At 45.1% G+C, this 19,021-nt stretch overlaps 1 protein-coding gene across 1 annotated transcript; it reads right to left on the bottom strand.

Moving 5' to 3' along the window:
* Positions 1–3,048: 3,048 nt before the first annotated feature.
* On the bottom strand, positions 3,049–17,524 carry LOC148502916 (uncharacterized). The gene is made up of 4 exons (XM_088449083.1): positions 17,225–17,524; positions 9,424–9,553; positions 8,140–8,273; positions 3,049–4,258 (listed from the first exon to the last, which is right to left on the bottom strand). The coding sequence occupies exons 1-4, from the start codon at positions 17,342–17,344 to the stop codon at positions 3,449–3,451; spliced, it is 1,194 nt and encodes a 397-aa protein (XP_088305209.1). The 5' UTR covers positions 17,345–17,524; the 3' UTR covers positions 3,049–3,448.
* Positions 17,525–19,021: the final 1,497 nt, after the last annotated feature.

The raw sequence follows: 19,021 nt of genomic DNA on the forward strand, positions 1-19,021 counted from the left end.
TGAGTGCATCAATACACACTATATAAAGCTTTAAATGCACAATTGTTTTATAGAAAAGGTGCAACACAGACAAATGTTTGTTTGTTTTTTTAAATTTACTAAATTGCAGGTAAATTGTTGAAAAAAAAAAAAAATCTATAAAATAGAAACAAAATTGTCATACCAGGAGTATAAATAGAGATGTAGCTAGCATTCCGCAGTCAGGATCCCGGCGCCAAAATCCAAGCAATTGGAATCCTGGTTCCAGAAACCCGACGAGCAAGTATTAGGGTTAGGTTTAGGGATTTGGCACTAGGGGGAGGGTTAAGGCTAGGCTGTGGGGGGAGGGCTAGGCTGTGAGAAAGGTGGGTGGGGGAAGAGTTAGGATACTTACCTAATCCTGTCGGAATGTCGTTGTCCGTATTCGCCGGGATTCCGTACCCAACCCTATAAAAAGGCTTTTTGCTTAAAAATTACCTAAGGGTATAGAAAGGAAAACCTGAAACTGCCATTACAAGCAGGGATCCAGCAATTATTTACAGCACCGCTACAAACCAACATCCATTTGTTTCTTCACCTTCGCGACTGTGTGTATAGCCTCTTGTCTACCCATTGGCGGTCAGCCGCAAGCCGCTAGCCTTCCCAGCACTCGCAGCCCATCACATGGTAGAGACGGCAGTGTCACCGTGTGGACATATCTTGAGAGCAGGATTGATGCTGGAAGCCAACGGACCGAGGATCCATTATTGGAAACTGCCATCCGGAGAAGCAGTCCTATTTACAAGTCCCACAATTACTGGGCTATCACCGGATCACACTGGAATCATTGTGCAGATTTAAGGGTGAGAAACTATATATCTTATTCAATAATATTACGGACATTACCGCATTCTATCAGCGGATATTTAACACACAATATGCTGGAATAAGAGCGGTGCTTCCTCGTTCTCTTTACTTTCAGAGATCTGGACAGTAAATAGTTATATATGCCACTGCTGCTATTGCATAATAATACTCTTTTTGTGCAATATTTTTATATTTGCTGGGACCCATGCAATATTGTATTTTCAGATTTTAATAAATTATGTTATTTGATGTTTTATGTGTACTGGATGATTTAAACACTCATTGACAGTTAAAGCGCAGTTCCTCAATTTTCTTTTTTTATTTTTCTGATATAGTGTTAAGCCTGCAGAGACTTAATTGGAACAGCAGCTAAATAATCAGTTCATGAGTGGTGTTATTAGCAGACAGGAATAATTAGCGCCTATTGGTTTATGTTATATTGCTTGCTCTGAGTGTCTTTTTCGCCCCCGAAATACGTTTGAGTCGCAAACGGACAAAACGCTTCATGAGACTGCACCGATTCATTTGATAAAGCACAACGGAACTTGACATGGAAAAAAACTGTGGCTCAGTCGCATATCAAAATTATCAGTGAAGTCTTGTGTATTGATTTGTCTCATACGTTTGCGACAAAGGGCTGGATTCAATTAGAGGCAAAAAGTGCCATTTGGAGATAAGTTTCCGTGGATTCAGACTTTCCGCCTGTTTTCAAAGTATCTCCATATTCAATTCCAGGACGATTTTGCCTAATAGGCGAAAAGTATCTCCTATGAATAGCAGGTGAAAATAAGTGCAACATCGTTATTTTGGGGTGCAAACGACTCAGAACCCTTAGGACAGCCCCCCAAAGGACAAATCAACCAAAAATAAAAAATAAATTACCTCAAAACACCCCAAAAAAGTACTTTCGTTTTGGGGGCTAAAAAGTAAAAAGTGGGGGGACAAGTATAAAAACTAGCGAAATAGGCTTCTTGGGGTGCTTTAAGCATGGGTCAGGTGTTTTCTGAGGTTGCAGGTGCATGTATGAGGGTGGTTTTTCACGTTTTTTAAAATTTCAATTTACAGACATAAAAACATGCTTGCACCCATTTTCAAGTACCCCCAAATTTGACTGGACTACTTATTTTCACCAAATAATACTGCTTTATGCCATTCTTCACTATTTTTACAAAGACCCTAATAAGAAACAATTTAAACTACTTAAGTACCCCAAACACTTTTATTAGGGCTATTAGTACACAGCAACATTGATTCCCTATGTTAGAGCATCTTATTTTGGGGTACAGACTGATTTCCCCAATTCTGACAGTACTTTCCGCCTGTTCAGCATTCGCCGCTTTCCGCCTTCGCCTATTTAGGAATTGAATAGGGCGAAAAGCGGGGACGCGCACAGAAAGTTTTCGCCTCTGAAACAGGCGAAGGAGGCGGAAAGTCGGACAGGCGAAACTTTTCCAACTTTTCGCCTCTAACTGAATACGGGCCAAAGACGCATTTTCGGGTGAAAAAGATGCTAAAAAGACACACGGCGCAAACCAAGTTGCACTGTTTAGCGCGACTGCTGCAATAATGTATGCGGACACACCTGTATCATTAACAAAGGTGAATAGTTGCACTGAATTGTTTGCATAAATTGTTGCAATAAGTAAGCATTATATAAAATGTTAAATATGCAGTCTAGTCAGTACAGTTCTAGACGTATGCACAAGTCTCAAATGTGCTAATGAGGATCCTGCTCTATTTCACTATCTTTCTGCTAACATTCTTTTTATTTCTCATCCTGATACTACTCTTATCATATAAAGCTCAGTCCTGATTAATGTAATCATACAAGTGGACAGGTTACTGCCACCCACAAATTCAGCACATTCCACCCCAGAATATGCTGTGCAGCTATACACATTTTGATAATCTGATTGGCCTCAGGGGGTTTCTACACCTATCCACTTCAAATTAAACTAGAGACTTAATTTGGGTACACACTAGGTTTGGTCGTCCCGACGACGATTGGTAAGGGTATACACATTTACCTATATGTCTACCTAATGTGCCAGGCTTGAGAGCTCAACTGGACGGGCACAGCAGACCGGCTATGTCTGTGAACGACGTACTGTAGATATATCTCCGGTTCAATGGAACAGGCAATATATCTATCATTTTGTACCCAGCTATACAAACATAAGGGAGATAAAGAATGAGAAAAAAAACAAGTTGTTTTAGCCCTAGTTAAGATCCACCTTAAAATATTTAATAGCAAGAATTAACATTAAGACTGCAACTTCCACAATATGGCATTTTGCAGAAATGTAAATACCCAAGCTAACGGATTTAGAATATTTAAGGAACTGTGATCAGCAATTATGCAGTGGGTATAAGTCATCACCTGAATTACTTGCCACAGTCCTACATCTAGGGAGCCACAGGTGATGTCAGAGATATCTTACTTCAGCTGTGGAATTCTGCAGGCACCAACTCATGGGCACGGCGGGATCTTGGATCTAGTTGGTGTGAGGAGTTGAATATATGAAGGTAACAATATTTAAATATTTAGCCATTAACTGATTGTTCACTTGTTTACAATAGAATTATATTTGGGGTAAGTCTGCTGTATTAGAATACTATTCAGTTATTTACATATCAATGTGGAGTATAAAACATGAGCAACTCCTGTGATAAGATTTCGATTTGCGAATTCCAAAATAAGAAGTAAAATTGGATATTCACTCTGCAGTTTAGATACTGAAGCATCATCATAAAGTCCCATCCACTTGAGTAAAAAAACTTTCATGGCATTGGGAAATAAAGCAGCAATCAGCTCCTCAGCGGGAGGTAAGTCTGAGATGCGATCTATGTGTTTCCTCTTAAACTCTTCCACCTGTTGACTGATACGGTCGTTCTCACTGTGGAACCGGTTTCCCAGCCAGCTGCTAACCTCAAGCAGCAGCCGGTTGTCATACACAGAGTAGCTCTCTTTCTCAGCATCGTCCTTGTCCTGCAAATGACTTGCTGCTTCCAGAAGTTCCACAATGCTTGTAATCATCTTATCCAGGTACATATGTCCACTGAGTGCTTGTTCAACAACATCTAACAATGCCACAACTGTCTTCATCAATTGTCCACTAAGGTTAATTACTGTGCTAGAGCACATCCCCCACAAACATTTAATCCGTTGAATGAAGAATTCATTATCCACATTAACTTGTGGTATCCTAGCTCCATCACACTTGGTCATGCAGTAGTTGTGTTCTGCTGGAATACTACGGATAATCCTAGGAATTTCATCAGTAAGACTGGAAGAACAGCTTAATTGGTCATGGCTTTTAGGTCCCTCTGACTGGTTATAGACTGGCACCACATACTCTCTGGCTCCGAGGCAGATATTCAGGTCATAACATTTGCTTAGAGGATCATCTTTAAGGTGAGACTTCCAGAGGTCCTGGAACAAGCAGAAATATAGGACTTACATTAGAGGCTGGTAAATAATATAAAAAGGTAAACAGAGATGTGGGATGCACCTCTGGCTAGGTAAAAGGACTAATGGGAGGAAGCAAAAGGATAGAGTGTGCTCTTTGGGTTACCAAACTTCTTATAAAATACTATGTTACAGTTACCTTAATATATATTAAAGGAGAATAAATGGGGACCAGGAGACTCCACCTCCACAGCCAAATGAGATGCAGCACAAGATAGATAGAGGTGTACCTGGTAAACATATACCCCAGTAGTATTACTGTCCAGCGTCTATTGTCCCACTATATCAGCCTTGCGGCCTGCAAAACAATGGCCTGGAAGGCATATGGGTTGAGCACAAGTGCCTAGATTGGCATGCATAAACATGGCATATTAGATTATGCACTGAAATAGAGTAAAAGATACCTTAAAAACTTGAAAAAATATTTTTCTAGTTCTGATTAAGCCATAATCTTGTCAGCAGTATCTGAGTAAAATGTAATTTAAAGATGGAAATACATTTAATTATTAAGCCATTTCCATAATTATTTCAATTGTACTCCTTATCAATACAAAATAAAATATATTAATATGGTCAGTATACCTTCCAAAGGTATAATTTATTATAGATAACCTGTGAAATCACTGCTTCAGTTACCAAATGACTAAATATTTTCATGTATGCTACAGAGGCCTGGTTCGGATCGCCTACCTTGAATTGCTCATACAGACATGCCTGGTTTCAAAGACAACCAGGGGACAAAGAATGCAGGTGCACACTCTAAGTACTAAGAACAAGGAGAGTCATAATAATCCTTATAAACTATACAATTAATATGGCGTATAAGTGAGTAAGTTTATCAGGATCACTTTGACTATCAGTGTTCTTAGTACTTAGAGTGTGCACCTGCATCCTTTGTACCCTGCATTGTACTACAAGTCTCAGCATGGTAGCACCTCTTATTATGTTTAAAATAAGGTTGTGCAGTCCAAGCCCCCTCCTCCTTTCCACTATATTTGTGTATATATTGTACACTTGAAGGCTGAGATGCCTTCTGCTTGGTATTTGCACCCCACCCATCTGCCCTGCATCTGTTTTATATTAGTACAGGTTCCTACATTGCTGTCTACATATTAGAATGGGCACTATTATATGCAAGTCCTGGATAAATTGACATAGTGTGTTAGTATTAGGGATGTTAGGGACCCATCTTATGGGGTCCACCTTGACTCGGTGGATGGGCAAACATTTTTAGCCAAACATGTACTAAGAACCTCACTTAGGAGTATATGTACTAAAGTGAGAGTTTTTAGAAATGGAGATGATGCTCATAACTGCCAATCTGATTCTACATAACATTTAACTAGCACCTTCTAGAACATAATATCTAGAATCTGGTAGGTTGCTATGGGCAACATCTCCACTTCTAAAAACTCTCACAATAGTAAATATTCCCCTTATACTCCATGTTAATTGTAGAGTTTAACAGGATTATTTTGACTATCATTGTTCTTAGTACTTAGAGTGTGCACCTGCATTCTTTGTCCCCTGCATTGTACTACAAGTCTCAGCATAGTAGTACCTCTTATTATGTTTAAAATTAGGGTGTGCAGTTCAAGCCTCCTCCCCATTTCAAAGACAACCAGTCAACTATGGTTTAATGGGTATGCAGTCATTAGGTAGACAGTAACATTGTCGACAAAGTCATGGACGGCAGCGCTATTACAGCACCACGATGATAACAAAATTAAAATGCTATTTAAAGCATTTTAATGGTGTCGGCAGTACAACTTTAAACAGTATCATTTCAAACATTATTAAACTCCATGTTGTTATTAAAGTAGAATGTTAAAAGTTATACTGCCAACAGTTAAAATGCTTGTCACTGTCGACAAATTGTATATATTCCATTCATAGCACTGCCCCCTCGACACAAAAAAATATGTCATTCCTTGTGACCACACAACATCACATAGGAAACAAAACACGCTAAAGCAGTTCCTTCCATATCCATGTTTGAGAAAATCTCTGGACAAATTTTGTAAGCCGTAGAACATAAATACGAGATGTGTTAGCAATAGATACCAGCATATAAGGTAGCGATGGAGATACTGTATTCCCCCCAAGGGATCCACATAAAAGTCATGTTTCCTATGTGTATGTGCGCAAATCTTCACTCTTTTCATGGTCTTTTTGTTAAAGCTATGCTATGTTCCAGAAAACTTGTATTCTATTTAGATAACTTGTTACTAGAATTGTTTTTTGAACTAAAGGCAATAAAAAGAATATTATCACACTTCTTTCACTTAAGAGTTTTTAAAAAGTTGTGGAATTATATAAGAAATTGTAATTTATTTATTTGGGTAGTAGAATTATGCAAAAAGTACTTGGAGTATGCTGTGATCGATTGTGTTTATCCCTTTTTCTGTAAATTGTGTTGATTAACCCTTTCACACCCACGTTATGCATGCTCAGGTGAGTTAGGTCATGACAACTTCTCTTTCTAATAATTACACTTTCTTGGAGATCTGTAGTAAAAGACATCTGACACAGCAGCTATAACGTAAAGCCTTAGATCTATTGCTAATGTACTGTAGTTAGATGAAATTATGAAATAAGTACTTAAGAACCTTTTGTGGTAGTGATGATTGCTTAGTAGCATGCTAGATTTCATATTATTTATTTAATATTCTCTTTCTTTATTTACTTTTTAACTGGTGTAGTAAAATAATACTACCGTATACTGGAATGGAACAGCTGTGTGGGGAGAGCAGACGCAGGACAGGTGTCTATTCTCCCTAGCACACAGTGTATGGAGAATAAACACTGCAGCACACTTCCCGGGAATGTCTCCTCTGCTGTCAGCACTGTACATACTGTAGGTCGGAACGCTTCAGAATCAGGGTGTGTACTACTGGACTGGACCAACTTTTGGAGATCGTTTGCATTGGGACCCACTTATCCAACCCCTTGAAGATATCCAGATATTTGGGGAACCAGTGGCCAAGGGGTTCCGATGCTAATACCGCCAGTATGAGTCACATGCAATTCATAGTGTGATTGTGTTGTTTTACCTTTTTTAAAGAGTAATTGTCTTTTTTTTTTTTTTTAACAAATATAGCTGTAATTTAGAAATTCCCTTGTATTTAAGAGTAATTTTATGTCCCAATTACCAGTCCAGTAGTATATATTATTTTCATTTAACACATGCTTTATTGCTGTATACATTAGTGAGCTTCCTAACATTTAGTTGCTCCAGGATATCTTGTTTTTAACCACTTAACTGACGTGATTGCATGTGATGCGATTGGAGCCAGAAGTGCTTCATCCAACAAGGTTGCATCACATGTGACCAAGCCAGCCGCTCTGTCCCCAGGCATTCTGCATCCCCCCTGCAGTGATGTGGCGGTCTGTGACCGCTACCATCACTGCCAGAAGCGCGCCCCAGAATGCTTTGCAAACAGCACTCTGGGACACATGCACCTAAAGTAAAAGTGCAAGGAGGGGAACATAGCACAAATATGCTGATCTCTACATTCAGAGATCATTGGAAGCAGGGGGAACTGATGATCAGTCAGCCTTGCATCACGCTCCGCTGTGCTCTGCAACAATGTGAGGGGGCAGGGCTAGGTCATGGGCGGGGGGAACTCTTTTAGCACTGGGGGACGGGGGGTTATGCACCATATATAGTCAGCCCCCCCCTTTATTTTGAAACCTTATAAAATAAGGCTATTTTTGCAAACACCTGCCAACCATGATTAGTAAAAGAGCCTTTAAAAACCTGATTGTGTAAAGGCTGAATAAAATAAATTACATATATTGGACCGTAACATAAACATACATGCAAACTGACAGCTAATCAGTACCTGAAGACTTTCAATGACTGCCAGCTGTTCTTCTCTGCTGTACATGTCAAAAGCCACTTTAAAAAGTCCCTGAATACTATAGAACCACAAGTTATTCAGTCCGCCAGGTAACCTCAGCCTCTCAAACTTGAAATCTGTAAAGAGAAGATGTATAATATAACAAATTATTATTGGAAACATAAAAAACCTGTCTGCTTACGCAGCAAAACCCAGTTTTACCAGCCTAAACTAAGTTTACCATTAGATGCACTTTATAATTTACAGCCTGTATATTTTATTTATAAACAAAAAAAAAAAGAAGCCATATAATACATGTGATTAAAAAATGTACAAACTAATAGAAGTAATCTAAGATTTGGGAACTTGTAGAGCCAGATCCTAAGTTTGGCATTAAAAGTAAAATGACTGGTAAAACAAACCCAGATGACCAGTCTGAAGCCGGGTACAGATTACATATTGTGCAATCGTTTGACACCACACTATCTGGTAAACGACCGCGCGACATGTCGCTCACCTGCCGCATCTATTAGCATGGGGTCGTTCATCAAATTGACAGATTGAACACCATGTACGCTCAATCTGTCAATGCGATGAACGACCCCGCAGCAGCGCGCATGGACCTCATAGTGGGTACACACTTGCCGATATGGACGATATGTCGGATCTGGCAACATATCGTCTAGTGTGTACCCATCTTAAGTCCACCCTTTAAAAATACAGTGTTACACTGGAAAACTGGTGTTTTGCTTCGTTGTATAGCCAACAAGAGGAGAAGTCAGCTATTCCTTACTTGCTGTCTAACCTCAAGTGGACTGAACCTTTCGCCAACATGTAAACACTTTTAATATCAGCCAATACCACTACATGGAATTTAAAACCTAGGAACTGATTCAGAGTTGGGAATAGAGTAAGATAGAGCAAGTAACTGTGTACCTGCACAAACCATATTGCAATGCAAGAAGTGTGAATACAGAATTTTTTTTTTTGCATGCAGGGTAAATACTGGCTGCTTTTGCATGTAGTCCACAAATACGGGACAGCTTTATTTTCTCACTGCAGTGTAGATGTCAGTTTGGACACACCTCTCCAAAATCCAAATCTCTGCACATTTTACATCTGCACACCTGCAGTGCAGCATGGTTTTACCAAAATGCACAGTTACTTGCTATATCTTACTATATTCCCAACTGTGAATCAGGCCCCTAACGCAGTATCTAAGCATAAATATACAATATCCCCTTCTGATTACAGTGCAACTTTAAATGAAAAAAAGATCTCCATTACCAGGGCTAAAATTAAGCCTCGCTGACAGACCCTTCTTTGCAAACTTCGCATGAATTTTTGGATGATTTTCTGTTCTAGTTCCTGTATGTGAGACAACATCAGCACCAAGAAAAACTGGAATCATGTTGTCCTGCAAAATAAAACAACATAAAAGCAAAAAAAAGTGAAAGGTTTGTTTGGTCTTGAATATATCCCAACCTAGAGGAGATACAACATGAAAACAATTATGAGATATGAACTATCATCGAGGGTCGTAACTAGGGGTGTGCAACCGGTGTCGATGCACGGAACACAGGGCTCTGTGGGTGGCACTGTCGCTGCTTCATGGCCCTTGCTTGTGGCTAGCAGGGTGCCTGGAACATCACCCTGCAGCAGGTAACGCTGTGGCAGTGCTGCCCATAGTGTCCTTTGGATGCTACAGGCAGGCACTCTGCCGTATATACAGCTGTACAGAGTGTCTACTAGACACTCCAGACACTGCCGTGCTTCCGGGTGCTGGCTGGCCCCACGCCCCTCATCATTACTTTGTCAACATTTATAATATTTATTTTTATTTCAAGAATTAAGTAATAGTTAGGAAGTTAGGATTTTACAACCAAACTAAAGGAGTGGTGCAGAAATGACCAGAGATTGAATGCACAAAGCCAGCAAATGACCAAACATCTCCAGTGATAGAACAATGTGACTTGTTATGATTGGCTGAGATGTTTAAAAATGATAGATAGATAGATAGATAGATAGATAGATAGATAGATAGATAGATAGATAGATAGATAGAATAAAATAGAGTAGTTCACTCGTATTTTAACTTTCCATTTTGGGAAACCAATCCTCATATTCCTAGAATTCATATTCTTTATTCTGACAGCAATTAAAAATTGCCCTCTAAAGCAGTGCTTCTCAAGCTTGGTCCTCAGGACCCCTAATGGTGGGAACACATTTGACGATATGTCGCCCGATCCAACGGAATGGGCTGACATAACGTCCACATTGCCAAATGTGTACCCACTGTGGACGACCATGTGCGCTCCCGCAGGTCGTCCTTGGGGGCAAATTTGTCGGCCTGTATGTAAGGCCGATGGAACAACCCAGCTGCCGACGCCAGGCAGATGAGTGGAGCCGGTGCCCGACATATGGGGCGTTAGGGCACCAAATCACGTACTGTGTACCGGACGCCCGATATGTCAGGCATAACATCGCTGGGTACACACAACGGTACGTGTGTACCCAGATTAACAGTTCATATTTTCCAAACCACATGTGGATCTTCAAAATGGGACTTAGTAATTAATACACCTGTGCACCGGGTGGGTGGTCTGGAAACGTGAACCGTTGGGGCTCCTGCGGACAGAGCCTGAGAACACTGCTCTAAAGCACTGAAAGTCCCCTTTAAAACTTCTCCCAGTCAATCACAAAGCTGAGCAAAGGACCTACCCCTCTTCAACTGCTTTTCTGCACTTGTCACCCAAAAGGTAATGAAAAATATGAGATATGGTAAGAACTTACCTTTGTTATCTCTATTTCTACGAAGTCCATAGGGTTCTACAGGATACCTTGGGGTATAGGTGATGACGTCAGGCATCGGGCACCTTAGAGTTAAGTTTTCAGCCTCCCAGGAGGCACTAGGGTCCCCCTCCTATACCCCGCCCCCGAGCCAAGGCATCTCAGTTACGTACCAAGCCATAGGCCGGAGGAGGAAAAGGAAGAGAGAGAAAAAAGATCTGGACACACACAAGAATCACATTCTCACCAGAGGGAGACGGAAAAACCGGTGACCAGAGTAAAGCCCATCTGCAGCACAGGTGCGACAGGGCAGGAGTCCTGTGGAACCCTATGGACTTCGTAGAAATAGAGATAACAAGGGTAAGTTCTTACCATATCTCATATTTTCTACTTCAGGGTCCATAGGGTATCCACAGGATACCTTGGGGATGTCCCAAAGCAGTATCCTTTAAGGGTGGGGACGCTCCTGTGCAGAAAGGAGAATCCGCCACCCGAAGGAAGCATCCTGAGAGGCAAAGGTATTAAACGCGTAATACCTCACAAAGGTATGGACAGAGGACCACGTGGCAGCCTTGCAGATCTGGACTGCAGAGGCACCACGTCGAGCTGCCCACGAAGGACCCACAGACCTAGTGGAATGAGCCCTCACAGAGGAAGGAACCGGCAGACCTTCATGAAGATAAGCTTCTGAAATTGCCATACGGATCCAACCTGCCAAAGTTTGCTTTGAAGCAGGCCAACCCTTTTTACGGAAGCCATAGAGGACAAACAAGGCGTCAGACTTCCGAAATGAAGAAGTGCGGTCAACATAAATCTTTAAGGCCCGCACAACGTCCAAAGTGGCCTCACCCACTGAAAGGTCAGGTGAGTTAAAAGCCGGCACAACGATTTCCTCGTTGATATGAAACCGGGAAACAACTTTGGGAAGAAAATCAGGACGAGTGCGCAGCACCGCCCTGTTCCCATGAAAAATAAAGAAAGGGGGTCTACAAGATAGAGCCCCTAAATCAGAAACACGTCTGGCCGAAGCGACTGCCAGAAGGAAAACTGTTTTTGCTGTCAGCCATTTAAGATCCACTGAGCCCAGTGGTTCAAACGGTGGTCCCTGGAGAGCCCTCAGGACCACCGCCAAATCCCAAGGCGCCACCGGTGGAACAAATGGCGGCTGGATTCGAATAACACCTTGCATAAAGGTGCACACATCAGGGATCGTAGCAATCCTACGATGGAACCAGACAGACAGGGCAGAAACCTGCACCTTCAAAGAAGCAAGGTGAAGCCCATGGTCTAGTCCCGCCTGTAGGAAGGCTAGCACTCTAGACAGACGGAACTCCCGAGGTGCATAACCTCTCGGTCCACACCATTGGAAGACCGTATGCCACACACGATGGTATATTCTTGCAGAAGATGGTTTTCGAGCTCTCAGCATAGTGCGTACTACAGAGTTGGAAAACCCCCTGGACCTTAACATGGCCGTCTCAACAGCCACGCCGTCAAAGACAGCCGAGTCAGGTCCGGGTGAAGACAAGGACCCTGTGACAGTAGGTCCGGTCGTAGCGGCAACCGCAGAGGAATGTCCACGGACAGACCCTGAAGGTCTGAGAACCAGTGCCGTCTGGGCCACGCGGAAGCTATCAACAGGAGCATCCCTCCTTCCTGTTTGAATTTCCAGATTACATGTGGAAGAAGGGAAAACGGAGGAAAGAGATAAGCAAACCATAACGTCCACCGGACGGACAGAGCATCCACCAGAGATGCCTTTTCGTCTCTTGTGCGAGACCCGTACACCGGCAACTTGTTGTTGTGCCGTGACGCCATGAGGTCGATCTCTGGAAGACCCCACCTGTCCACCAGAAGTTGAAAGACGTCCTGGTGCAGAGACCATTCCCCCGGATGAACGTCCTGGCAACTGAGAAAGTCAGCCTCCCAATTGAGGACTCCCGGGATGAATACCGCCGATATGGCCGGGAGATTGCACTCCGCCCAGATCAGGATGCGGGACACCTCTACGAGTGCCGCCAGACTTCTGGTTCCTCCTTGCCGATTTATGTAAGCCACGGTGGTGGCGTTGTCCGACTGGACCTGCACGGGATGACCCTGGAGACAAGTGTGAACCCGTGACCGCTCCCCAGCCCTGAAGACTGGCGTCCGTTGTCAATAAGACCCAGTTCGGCACCCAAAACGGACGACCCTTGTTGAGATTGGTCGTCTGCAACCACCAGGCAAGGGACAGGCGAACCTCCGGAGTGAGCACCATCGTCTGGGATTTGAGACTCTGAGGCAGTCCATTCTATTTGGACAGGATCAATTGCTGCAGAGGTCTGGAGTGAAACTGGGCATATTCCACCATGTTGAATACGGACACCATGGAGCCCAGTAACCTCATTGCCGAGTGAAGAGACACCCAGTGACTCTGTAGACAACTGCGCACCCTCAACTGCAAGGCAGAGATCTTTTCCCCCGTCACAAAGATCCGCTGCTGACTGGAGTCCAACAAGGCTCCGAGGTGCAGAATCCTCTGAGACGGGATCAGGGTGGACTTTTGCCAGTTTATCAACCAGCCGTGCCGTTGCAGTACTGCAATCGTCAGATCCAAATGGCGCAGAAGGAGCTCCGGAGATCCTGCTACCAACAGTAGGTCGTCCAAGTACGGCGACATGCGGACTCCCTGCAGCCGCAGGGAAGCCGCCATGACCGCCATCACCTTGGTGAACACACGTGGTGGTGTCGCCAAGCCAAAAGGTAGTGCCCGGAACTGGAAGTGATCGTGGCGGATTGTAAACCTGAGGAACTGTTGATGGCGCAAAAGAATAGGGACATGCAGATAAGCGTCCTGTATGTCCAACGACACCATGTAATCCCCAGGTTCCAGCGCCAGAATGATGGACCGTAGGGTCTCCATCCGAAACCTCGGCACCCGCAATGACTTGTTGTTGAGTGCTTTGAGGTTGAGTATCGGACGGTACGACCCATTGGGTTTCTGCACCAAAAACAGATTGGAATAGAAACCCAGGCCCCTCTGGGTAAAAGGAACAGGCACTATAACTCCAGCTTGGAGCATAGTGTGCAAAACCTTCCGCAGTTCCGTGGCTTTGTTCCGGTCTGATGGAAGACCCGTGGTGAAGAATCGGGACAGGGGCCTGTGCCGGAAGGAGAGGGCATACCCGTGAGTTACCACCTCGTGAACCCAACTGTATGTCGTGGTTACCGACCAACACTGGGCGAACCGTAGAAGGCGGCCTCCCACTTTGGGATCCCTCAAACCTGCGGACCGTCAGGCCGCAGGTTTGTCATCGGACTTAGGGGCCGGACGTCTGGTACTCCGGGCCTGCTTCCGGGGCTTGGCCGACTTCTTGGGGCCAGCCTGTCAGGGAAAGGACTGTGCTTTAGGCCTACCCTGGGCCCTGTAAGGCCGAAAGGACGATGTACCTGAACTGGAAGGAACTGCAGTAGACGGGAGACATGCCGATTTGGCTGCCGCCAGCGTGGCTACAATTTTGTCCAGATCCGGACCAAATAGGACTTCTCCATTAAAAGGCAAGGCTTCCAGGCCCTTGTTGGAATCAGCGTCTGCCTTCCAAGATCGGAACCATAAGGTGCGACGAGCCGCCAATGCAGCCGAAGAAATCCGTGAGGTCAGGGTACTGATATCTAAAGCCGCTTCGTTAATGGAAGTGGCCGAATCCCTGAGATTGCCTATCAGCTCGGTCTGTTCAGCCGAACAGTCAGAATCGAAAGACGCCTCTAAAGTATCTGCCCAGCGCTCCATAGCTCTGGCTACCCAACAAATGGCCATAGCCGGCCTGGCTGCCCCCCACCCGCAAGGGAATAAACGGACTTTAGGCAGATTTCCACCTTACGGTCCGTGGCATCCTTTAAGGAGGACATGGAGCGCATGGGCAATGTGGCACTTCGGACCAGGCGTGTCACATGTGAATCCACCTGTGGCGGGGATTCCCACTTAGCAAAATAATTGTATGCAAACGGATACGCCACTGCTAAACGCCTTTGAGGCTGATACCGTTTGCCTGGATGTTTCCACGCCTCCTCTAAGTGGTCCACTAATTGACCCGAAAGAGGAAACACTGTGGCGTCACCCTTAACATCCTTGAAAAAGGCATATTTGGATTTTGACACCGGAGGCTCATCATCAATAACTAAAGCAGTTCGGACTGCACGAATAAGGCCAGGAATATAAACCTTAGACTTAGCGTCCGACTCTTTAGTACGGGGAGGTTCCTGGTCAGAAAGATCCAGAATCTCACCATCATCGGACGTCCCGTCGTCATCCTCATAAGGAGCATACAGGGACGCGACCGGCCGCTTGTGAGGCCGCAACACAGACTCCCCTTGTAACACATCCAACAAATGCTGTACAGAGCATTTCAGCAAATTGACCCACGCAGGCTCCTGAGAGACCTGAGGAGGGGAAATAGGGAGACTGTGGGGTACCATCAATTGTCTCGGGAAACCCTGCATGGGCGACGACACCACTGACTGCTGGGACAATCCCATCTGTGGGAAGGTAGGCTGCGGAGCTAACTGGCCCACAAGGGTTGTAAGCGCTTTGGCGAAACAAGCCCAGGGCGTCTCCTGTACCGGAGCCGTGACAGTAATTGGCCGCGCCAATAAATAACACTGCCGACATAGCCCCTCCGCGTTACCCTCCCCCTCCGCTATTGGTACCTTACACTTAGTACACAAAAGCTGGAGAGGAAAGTCACTCTCAGACATGATGGTAAGTATGTGACCCCTCTCACTGATACTTGTTAGTATAGTGGGAGAATCACCCTGCAAGCACCGCACTGCAAGGGCTTTAGCAGAAGAAGAACAGGGACAGTGAAAAGGCTGACAGTAGAAAGTGAAAGTACAGGCAGCAGACGCTAGCATAAGTCACATACTATGCAAAGAAATCAATTCCTGCACTATCAGCGCTGATTCTCAACTACGCAGACACAGAGCCTTGTAGGACACAGCGCTGCATACACAGACCTGAACCAACGGAGGAGAGGTATGCCGGGGGACCCAGACCGCGATGCCACCGATCTTAAGCGTCCAGCAGCGCTCACCATGCTTCCAGCAACAGATGGCCACCAAGGAGCAGAGAGGAGGCCGGCCTGGGGGAGGAGCGCTTCCACAGGGCCAGTCAGCAGAGCGGAGAGGGCTATGTGCAGCGGTGGAGGCGCCGGCTGTGTTACAGGGAAGGCGCGCTCCCCTGGCATGCGATTAACCCCTACCGCTCAGCTGCGGTCCGCTGTCCCAGGGGGGTAGTGGAAGCGCAGGTCCGAAACCTGGCTCCACGCTGCAGCCAGTCCCCAGGGAGCCCCCTGCCTGGGGACTCTGGACCATGTGTTCAGCAGGGACCCACAGCAGGACCCCGCTGCTTACCTGCTGCCCCCTTGAATCCGGCCATGGTGCCAAACATCTGGGGTCACCGCTAGCTGTGACCCCAGATGCCTACCAGCATCCCCGGATCAGTACCGGCGTTCTGGTACCGGCGGGGCTGTAGGGAAGACAGCATGGACGTCAGTACTGACTGTCCATGCTGTACATCCAGATGAGCAGCCACAGCTGCTTGTAGAAAACTTCAGGGGCCAATTCTAGCCCCCCTCTAAACACGTGCATCCGACACCGGCCGGGCACCAAACGAAACTGAGATGCCTTGGCTCGGGGGCGGGGTTTAGGAGGGGGACTCTAGTGCATCCTGGGAGGCTGAAAACTTAACTCTATGGTGCCCGATGCCTGACGTCATCACCTATACCCCAAGGTATCCTGTGGATACCCTATGGACCCTGAAGTAGAAAATTACAGTAATATGCCATTTTATGTATGCCATTTTCAGCATGCACTAGCATAGAAACTGGCCTAGCTCTACTACGTGGAGCACACAGACATGACTTTTGTCTTCCAGCCTTTATTGAGACATCAGAGCAGTAAATGGGAAGGTACAGGTATGTAATGGAAGACATGAGGCAATGGATGCAGGCCTTAGCGAGGGCAGTATTGGCAGAGCACTGTGAGAAGCAGGCACTGTGGGTGTCATGTGTCTGCACAAAGACGGTGTGATGGGCTGGGGAAGAGGAATTATAATGGGATTCTGTCTGATATTCTACATCAGTGTCCAGGGGACGTTAGCTATAATGACAACACTGCATAATTATTATATTATTGCAATTAATGGTTTCAACTTTTTTTGTGTAATGAGTTATTATCTTTTACTAGCTCCAGTTATGACTAGAACTCTGAACTCCTATTCCCAGCCACATAGTTTTGTAACATCATCATTTTCTATACGAACCTCTGCTTTCTGTCCATGATATAATTTAAATGAGCAGGGGGGGCACAGGTACAGGTATCTCAGTCTTCTCTTCCCAGTATCCCACTCTGAAAACTGCAGTGTTCTTGGCACTACCGACATTATAGGGGATGCCCCACTGACGTGAAAACGGAGATGAAAAGACAAGGCGAGAGCTGTTACTGTGTCTGCCAGCAGCGTCGGTACTCTCACTCCTGTAATATTACATGGAAGAGGTAGAGAGCGCTATTACTAGAACAGCATTTGCCTGGCTGTGATCGTTCCCTTACTTCCGCCAGTCCACACATGACACATGTCCCACTGTAAACATCCGCCGCCGATGCGGAAACGGACATTTTAACTGATGGCATAATTCCGTAGTAGACTTTCTGGTTTGAGATTTATGACTAAAATGTTTGAAACGCGAGTTTATTTCCACCCGTTCTTACAAATTGGTAGTTGCCAACTGTCCCCAATTCCAGAAGCCGTTCCAGGAAATGTTCGTGCTTGTCACTATTGAATAACTGTATAATACATTTCTCTTTGTGCAGTGCTTACAATCTATTTTTATTCTATTTATTGAAAGCAGTATTTCATGTAAAAAAAAAAGTATGTTATAAGCAAACTACAGGATATGACATAAAAGAGTCCGCCAATAATATAGTACACGATGGCCATGGCTCAGGGCTGCACACAATGTTGATTTTTTTTTGTTACTGCGCATAGGTGAAAATCCCTACGAACTCCTACGGTGCATGAGTTGCACAATGTGCGAACAAAGGCGCTGTAGCGATTCAGATAAATGGTATCAAAAATGTCTTGCAAAAGTGGTGTGCATTCATGGGCATACATGCCTACTCTCCCGGAATGGCCAGGAGGGGGCAGCCAGAGTGTCGGCAAGCATGTTCGTGGGCGATGGCTAAACAGACTCACAGAGATGGTTCATCTTATGGGCATGTTATGGGAGTGCCGTGGGCATATTGCTGAAGTGTTTGCGTAAACAGATGCTCAATCATTCACATTGGAGGCCATAATTGGATGGGAAATCTGCACCTGCCCCAGGGCGGGTGCAAGTTTCATACTTGCCTACTTTAATTATCCCCTCACTGGGAGAAGCCTGGAGAGGAGATGCAGCTGACAGCTTCGGGGGCCAGGCCAGGCTCTCCACGTCATTAGGCTCTGCCCCTGCAAAATGTCATGATTCGTGGGTCCATGGGGAGGAGGCGAGGCCAAATGATGCGATATGCATCATTTTAGCCACGCCTCTCTGTACGGACCCGTGATTCTCCATATACTCCAGGAAGTGGGCGGGATATCCGCCTACTCTTTTGGGGTGCGGGAGACTACCCAAAAAAATGGGAGACTCATGCAACATTCAGGGAGAATAGGCAAGAATGGTGCAACCGATGGTTGCATCTAAAGATGCTCGAGGTGGTATTACAGCATCAGGGCCGGATTAAGGAGGTGGCGACAGGAGTGGTCGTCCTGGGGCCCCACTAGTAGTGCACACAGGGGGGATTTCTGAGTACTTAGAACCCCCCCAGACGGACAAATAACCTCCCTACAGCAGCCAAAGTGAAGGCGGAGCCAATATGGCTAGCCCCACCCCCATAGTACCCGCAAATCGCGGCATTACATTATAATGATGTGAGGTGCCCGCCAGCAACCTGCAGCTGTTGCATAAAAATGTAAGTGTATGTGTACTGTTTTATTGTGTATATATGTGTTTGTGTGTACAGTATATACTGTATGTGTATATGTGTTAGTGTGTATACTGTGTATGTATGTGTTAGTGTGTAT

Source organism: Taudactylus pleione, unplaced genomic scaffold (genome assembly GCF_031769625.1).
Source record: "Taudactylus pleione unplaced genomic scaffold, aTauple2 ptg000479l, whole genome shotgun sequence".
Lineage (NCBI taxonomy): Eukaryota > Metazoa > Chordata > Amphibia > Anura > Myobatrachidae > Taudactylus > Taudactylus pleione.

What these genes read in the sequence shown, in the direction of transcription:
- LOC148502916 (XM_088449083.1), bottom strand. Translation starts at nt 17,344, where the DNA reads ATGTCGGTAGTGCCAAGAACACTGCAGTTTTCAGAGTGGGATACTGGG. An exon ending in ATCATGGACAGAAAGCAGAG is followed by an intron (nt 9,554 to 17,224) that starts GTTCGTATAGAA and finishes TTTATTTTGCAG; the next exon opens with GACAACATGATTCCAGTTTT. An exon ending in GAGGCTTAATTTTAGCCCTG is followed by an intron (nt 8,274 to 9,423) that starts GTAATGGAGATC and finishes TTCTCTTTACAG; the next exon opens with ATTTCAAGTTTGAGAGGCTG.